Consider the following 7,054-nt stretch of genomic DNA (forward strand, 5'->3'; position numbering starts at 1 on the left):
ATGCAGGGCAAATATCTCCTAAACCGTGCAATGATAATTTGTTCAGCCTCACCTTAGTGTGCAGTGTATAAGAAAGCCTGTATTCTTGTTTAATAAAGAGTTCCAGTTTTGAAGCTAAACGAGTCCCGTCTAGTTCTTGGTTGAAATAGGCTGCTATAATATCTAATGTCTATGTTCAGACTGGAAGAAGAGGTATACTGACTGAAGCACTCAAGCGGAGTGTGGGACGGTGTTGCAGTCCAGCTAAAAATCGCAGATCGACGCCATTAAAAAAAACAATAAAAATGACATAAATCTTTCCCGTAGTTAGTAGACACAATAACTTTTGTGCAAACCAATCAAAATACGCTTATTGCGATTTTCTTTTTGCCAAAAATATGTAGCAGAAAACAAATTGGCCTAAAATGTTAAAAAATTTAAATTTTTTACACTATTTGTTTTTTTTTGGGGGGGGGGGGGATGTTATATAGCAGAATGTGAAAAATGTTTTTTTTTTTTTTTCAGAATTGACGCTCTTTTTTTGTTTATAGCACAAAAAATAAAAGTCATAGAGGTGATCAAATACCCTCAAAAGAAAGCTTTATTTGTGGGAAAAAAGGACATAAATTTTGTTTGGATACAGCGTCGCACGACCGCTCAATTGTCCGTTAAAGTAAAGCAGTGCCAAATCGCAAAATAGGGTCATTAAGAGGGCAAATTCTTCCGGTCTTAAAGTGGTTAATGTAAACATAAAAGGTAGTAAAATAGATTACCCTGCAGCAAGCAAGAATAGACCCCTCCCTCTTGTAAAAATAGACACCCTGCAGCAACAGTAGATCTTGCAGCAGCCAGTATCAGGAAATACTTCCCTCAACAGTAGATCTATCCTAGCAACAATTGACCCTCCAGCAACATAAGGCTACCACAGGCAGCAATAAATCCCACCACCAGCAACAATAGATCCCCCAGTGACAATAGATCCCCACCAGCAACAATATATCCTCCTAGTAGCCAGCATCAATAGATCTTCCAGCAAACCCCATCCCCCCTTGCCAGTACATACATTCAGTGCTGGAGGAGCTGGAACTGTGCAGGGTCAGCTCTGTTCTCTGACCTTTACATGCAGCCATCTTTGTCTACAGAGTAAGTAATATGATTTTCCTTTACTTGTATTAGTATTTTTATAGGTTGGATTTGTTGTAGGGATCGACCGATTATCGGCAACACCGATATATATCGAGGGCCGATATGCACTTTCCCCGATATATCGGAATCGGCCTTTGGATTTACCAATATTGCCGATATTTTGGAAAGTGCTTGTACCGGGGTGATGCCTGCAGCTAAAGGCATCACCCCGGTACCGGTGTCCATAGCTGACAGTCGACTGACTTGTAATGACAACCGATGCGGCTGAGAAGCCACTCAGCTGTCATTACAAGGAGCGGGAGGGGACGTCTCCCCCCTCCGGCCGCCTTCCCTGGCTCGCCCCAGTTCTCCCATCCCACCGGGAGACCCGGGTATCCTACCTTCACCGCCGCCGTCTGACTGGGTCTCCATTTTTTTTAATTCAGGGCCGAGTACCCAGAAGTGATGTCATGACATGACATCACTTCCGGATACTGGCAGTGCCGAATTCAAAAAACGTACAGCATTCAAAACAGCCAAACTTGGCGTTTTAAATGCTTTTAAGTGCAGTTAAGTCTTTTAGACCCCCAGATCCCTCCACCAAAGTACCTGTAGAGAATTTTAAAAAAATGTTTTTTTAATGTCCGAAAATATCGGCCAATATCGGCCGATACCAATATCCGATGACCAAAATATCGGTATCGGCTTTAAAAAAAACGATATCGGTCAATCACTAATTTGTTATATATCTGCTCAGTATTTGGTTTTCATGCTTTATCTTGTTTTTATGAAAATCTTTAATACATTCAAATTGAAAACAAAATTAAACTAATTTATTGTATTAAAATTAGAAACTTAACAAAAATCTCCACTATTCCCCATATTTAAACATACAGTATCTATATTTAAACATGAAACAGTAATCTATACAAATGAACAATGTTATACAATGCATCCCTCGCAACATAACAAAATGTATCCAAAGTGCTAAGAACAAAATAACTTTCCAGTGTCCATCATCCATATCAAACAACAGAAATGGTGAAGATCTTCAAAATCCTTAACCCTGCGCACTCTTCCATCAGATGAAATCAGGATTCACCAAAATCTTTGAATATCAGATTTAACTCTTCATTTTCTGGATCTTCACACTCTAGGTATAAAATGACATATCAATAGATAAAACACAAAATGTATTATACCATAAAAAATTACACCTAAGATGCATATAAAACAATTAATAGACCACAATAAAAAATATTAATGCACCAATTTGAGTCAATAGCAACATTAAACCCTTTCAGTTTTATTAAATACATTCCAAAGATCCAATTAGTTTCTTTTTTTTTTTTTTTTTTTTTTTTTAGATATTTTTCATTTTAAATTGTATCTTCTCTTATGAAAAAAAAAAAAAATTAATTAATTAATTGGATCTTCTCCAGTTGCCACGTTTTTTTTCATCCTACAAAATTGTGGTTGCTTAGGATTTCTGTTATGGCATTTAGCAAAGAACCTTTAGCTGAAAAAAAAAAAAAAGCGTAATTATTTTGTACTCAGGAAGCTAGATTTTCCCAAGAGAATTTTACTAGACATTAAGCCCGTTAAATTAACGGGCGCTAGAACATATGTGGTCAAAGATTTGTAAAAACAGACTTGTTCCAGTAAGGCGTACTTTGCTACTAAAGTCAGTTTGCTTATAAATGTCCCTTTAATAGCGTGTCTATGTTCTGCAATTTTTTTTTTATAGTAATGCACCTACAGTCGCAGATTTCATTCAGGCGTGTTTTTCTATTCTATTTGCAGTCTTTCTATTTGCAAATGCAAAGGTGTAGTTCCAAGGTCAGTAATAAGTGAGGTGAAGTTACAAGATCAGTAATAAGTAAGGTGGCGTTTGAAGATCAGTAATAGGTGAGGTGTAAGTTCTAGGCCAGTAATAAGTGAGGTGGCGTTCCAAGATCAGTATTATTATTATTATTCAGGATTTCTATAGTGCCAGCAGTTTACCCAGCGCTTTACAATGTTGGAGGGAGACAATACAGTTACAATACAATAAAATACAAGAGGATTAAGAGGGCCCTGCTCAGAAGAGCTTACAATCTAATGTAATAGGTGAGGTGGAAGTTCAAGGCCAGTAATAAGTGAGGTGGAGTTGCAAGATCAGTAATAGGTGATGTGGAAGTCGTAGGCCAGTAATAAGTGAGGTGGAGTTCCAAGATCAGTATTAGGTGAGGTGGAGGTTGGAGGTCAGTAATAAGTGAGGTGGAGGTTGGAGGTCAGTAATAAGTGAGGTGGAGTTACAAGATCAGTTATAAGTGAGGTGGAAGTCCGAGGTCAGTAATAAGTAAGGTGAAGTTTTAGGGTCAGTAGTAAGTGATGCAGTGTTCAGGGGTCGATAGTACATGAGGTGAAGTTTAGAGGTCAGTAGTAATTGAGGCGTAGTTCCAAGGTCAGTAATAAGTGAAGTGGAAGTTCAAGGTCAGTTATAAGTGAGGTGGAGTTACAAGATCAGTAATAAGTGAGGTGAAAGTTCGAGTTCAGTAATAGGTGAGGTGGAAGTTTGAGGTCAGAAATAAGTGAGGTGGAGTTACAAGATCAGGAATAAGTGAGGTGGAAGTCAGGGGACAGTAATAAGTGAGGTGGAGTTATAAGATCAGTAATAATGTTCCAAGATCAGTAATAAGTGAGGTGGAGTTCCAAGATCAGTAATAGGTGAGGTGGAAGTCGGGGGTCAGAAATACGTGAGGTGGAGTTACAAGATCAGTAATAACGTTCCAAGATCAGTAATAAGTGAGGTAGAAGTCCGAGGTCAGTAATAAGTGAGGTGGAAGTCCGAGGTCAGTAATAAGTGAGGTGGAAGTCCGAGGTCAGTAATAAGTGAGGTGGAAGTCCGAGGTCAGTAATAAGTGAGGTGGAAGTCCGAGGTCAGTAATAAGTGAGGTGGAAGTCGGAGGTCAGTAATAAGTGAGGTGGAAGTCGGAGGTCAGTAATAAGTGAGGTGGAAGTCGGGGGACAGTAATAAGTGAGGTGGAAGTCCGAGGTCAGTAAGACCTGAGGTGGAGTTTTAGGGTCAGTAGTAAGTGATGCAGTGTTCAGGGGTTGATAGTAAATGAGGTGAAGTTCAGAGGTCAGTAGTAATAGAGGCGTAGTTTCAAGATCAGTAATAAGTGAGGCGGAAGTCCGAGGTCAGTATCACGTACCTGGTGGAGACCAAGCTGTAGAGAGGGCTTCTCTTGCACCTCCTGTCCAACACCCCTGGTAGAGATGACAGGCGGTGTAGGAAACAGAGTGGCACGAGGGCCGGTAGGCTGGTATAGCAGGTGGTGCCTTTACAGGAGACTGATCACCGGATGAGTACCTGGAACTGGAACTTGGTGATACTGGATGAGAAGGCAGGAGCGAAGCTGGAACAAAAGCCAAGGAGTCGTCAACAGCCGGGCAGCACGGGTACAGGAACGTGAGACGGAAGAGGAGTCAGGATACAAGCCAAAGTCGGTCTGGCAGCGAGGTGCAAAGGCATAAAGACAGGAGCAGGGTCAAACACAGACCGGGGTCACAGGTAGGCAGGCAGGAATCCAGAGGAAAGTCAGAGGCAAGCCGGGTCGGAATGGGTAATCCAGAAGCAGGTCAGGGCACAGGTAAACAGGAACAAGCTGAAAGACCATTCAGCAATGTGCTCCTGTCACTGCTCAGTTTAAATAGGCCGTTTGGCGCCAAATATGTGCGCACGTGGATGCGCATACGCATATTTCTTCCTGTGTGCCTGGGCATGCGCACAAACGCCTGTTTGGGTCCAGCTGAGCGTCTCTTACAGTCAGTAATAAGTGAGGTGGAGTTTAGAGGTCAGTAGCAAGTGGTGCAGAGTTCATAGGTCAGTGGTAAGTAATACAGGGATCAGTGGTAAGTAATACAGAGATCGGGGGTCAGTAGTAAGTGGCCCTTTGTCTAAAATACAGCCACATTGCTCTCCCTTGCCTACATTTTTCCATGGACTTCCTATGTGTGTAGGGAGCTCCCTTTCTTTATTTTCCTAGGTCTGGCAGGAGGCTCTAGAATGACAGTGATGCTGCAGTGCAGTCCTCCTGAAAATGGGGATTTGTCCCACAACTGGCTCCCTTCTCCTCCCTCACTCGCCAGGAAGCTGTCAAACCTGACAGCTCAGGTGGGCTCAGACTGTCCGAATCTGAGCTCATCCCTGCCATGCTGGATGGATATTTGCTGCAGCCATGAGTGACAATCACAGCTGTAGCAAAGACACCAAATGGCTATTCCCATTGTTGTGCAATATGGAGTGGGCACAGTGCCCCCCCCCCCTCCTTGGGGCCCATATGCATCGAACACATTGCACCCATTGAGTATACACTAATGCATGAACCTTTACCATTTTCTACTCTATTCAGAAAAAAGAGGTTTTGGCTTTACATACGTTGTATTGAGTAGTTTCTGTTGACTGCTCATCTTGTACACGTATCTGTTTTAGCTTTACTGGAGGGCGATAATCTTTCTTCCAGCGCAGCAAGCTGTAGACGTATCTCTGACACTCGGAGGATGCAAAGTAATAGATAAGAGGATCCACACAACAGTTGATGCTGCTGATACTGACACAGAGGATGTAGATATAATACAGAGAGCCTTCCATTTTCTTATACATCCTCACATAGTGAATAAAATAGATGACATTGGTGGGACCAAAACAAAGGACAAACACACTTAGCACAACCAGGGATAAGCGGATAGCTCGGGATCTCTTATGTGTGCCTTTGAATTTCAATCTGCTGAGACGGCGGATGATTCCAATGTAACAGAAAGTTGTTATGAGTAACGGTAAGAAAAAGAAAAGTGAGATAAGAGTGGTGAAATAATAAAAATAATAACCATGACGAACATATAAGTTCTTCTGATCGTGACACGTTGTGATATTTAGCATACGAATTGATTGTTGTCTTATGAGAAGAGGCACAATGCTGGCCAATGAGATGATCCAGATGACACCACACACCAGCCAGGCTCGGGTCACTGTGCGCCAGGAGAGAGTCCGCATCGGGTAGACAACGGCCAGGAAACGGTCCACGCTGATACTTTGCATAAACAGGACAGAACAGTACATGTTACAGTAAAATGCTGCCGTGACAAAGCGACACATTCCATCTCCGATGAGCCAGTTATTTCCTGAGAATCGGTAGACTACTTGAAAAGGCAGGACGCTAACGAAGAGGACATCTGCCATTGCCAGGTTCAGCATGTAGACCACTGCCGGCTTCCTGACCTTCATCTTCACCAGGAATATGAAGATCGCCATGATATTGAGAGGAAGAGCCACGAGGAACACAACAGTATAGATCAATGGAGTAAGCCTGGTCACCATCCAATCATATTTTGGAACTTTCCACTCTGGAAAATGTAAAGATAAAATTTCTATCAATAGCTAAACCAGATATGTACATCTTTTTCTTTAAGATTAAAGTATATGTAAATCCTCGTCTTGTGAAACAACCCATTCAGTTTAAAAGAGAAATGACATGCAAAGCATTTGTGTGTATACGAGCAGGGCTGCTGTTAGAAATCGTGGGGCCCCGTACAGACTACCTGGCAGGGCCCCCCCCCCCCCAAGAAAATATTAAAGATATATTTAGCTAAAATTACAAAAAAAAAATCACTATTATCAGACACAAATATAACACAACTCGCATAATTCCTGCTAAATCTAAAAAAAAAAAAAAAAAAACTATGTTAAATAAAAAAGAAGATGAGATTAGAAAAATATACAATAAAAATACATAAAATATACAGGCTGGGCAGTTGGAGCTCAGTGATCAGAGAGACAGAGAGAGAGAAACAAAGTTACAATTTACAAATAAACTCCTGAGCAGAGATCACATTAGAGCCAGTGCTAGGAGGGGGGCCCACACAAGGGAGGGGGATTAGTGAGGGACAACTGTCTCTTTCTCAACAG

The 7,054-nt window shown here is 41.7% G+C and overlaps 1 protein-coding gene across 1 annotated transcript; it reads right to left on the reverse strand.

Annotated features, from left to right (window-relative positions):
* Positions 1-5,497: 5,497 nt before the first annotated feature.
* LOC309553044 (proteinase-activated receptor 1-like) lies at positions 5,498-6,481 on the reverse strand (the record flags this gene model as incomplete). Its single annotated transcript, XM_082253943.1, has 1 exon — positions 5,498-6,481. Exon 1 carries the CDS (start codon positions 6,464-6,466, stop codon positions 5,498-5,500), a length of 969 nt encoding a protein of 322 aa, XP_082110069.1. The 5' UTR covers positions 6,467-6,481.
* Between the last annotated feature and the right edge of the window lie 573 nt (positions 6,482-7,054).

The sequence above is a fragment of the Pelophylax lessonae genome (genome assembly GCF_965119305.1).
Source record: "Pelophylax lessonae genome assembly, chromosome: 4".
Classification (NCBI taxonomy): Eukaryota; Metazoa; Chordata; class Amphibia; order Anura; family Ranidae; genus Pelophylax; species Pelophylax lessonae.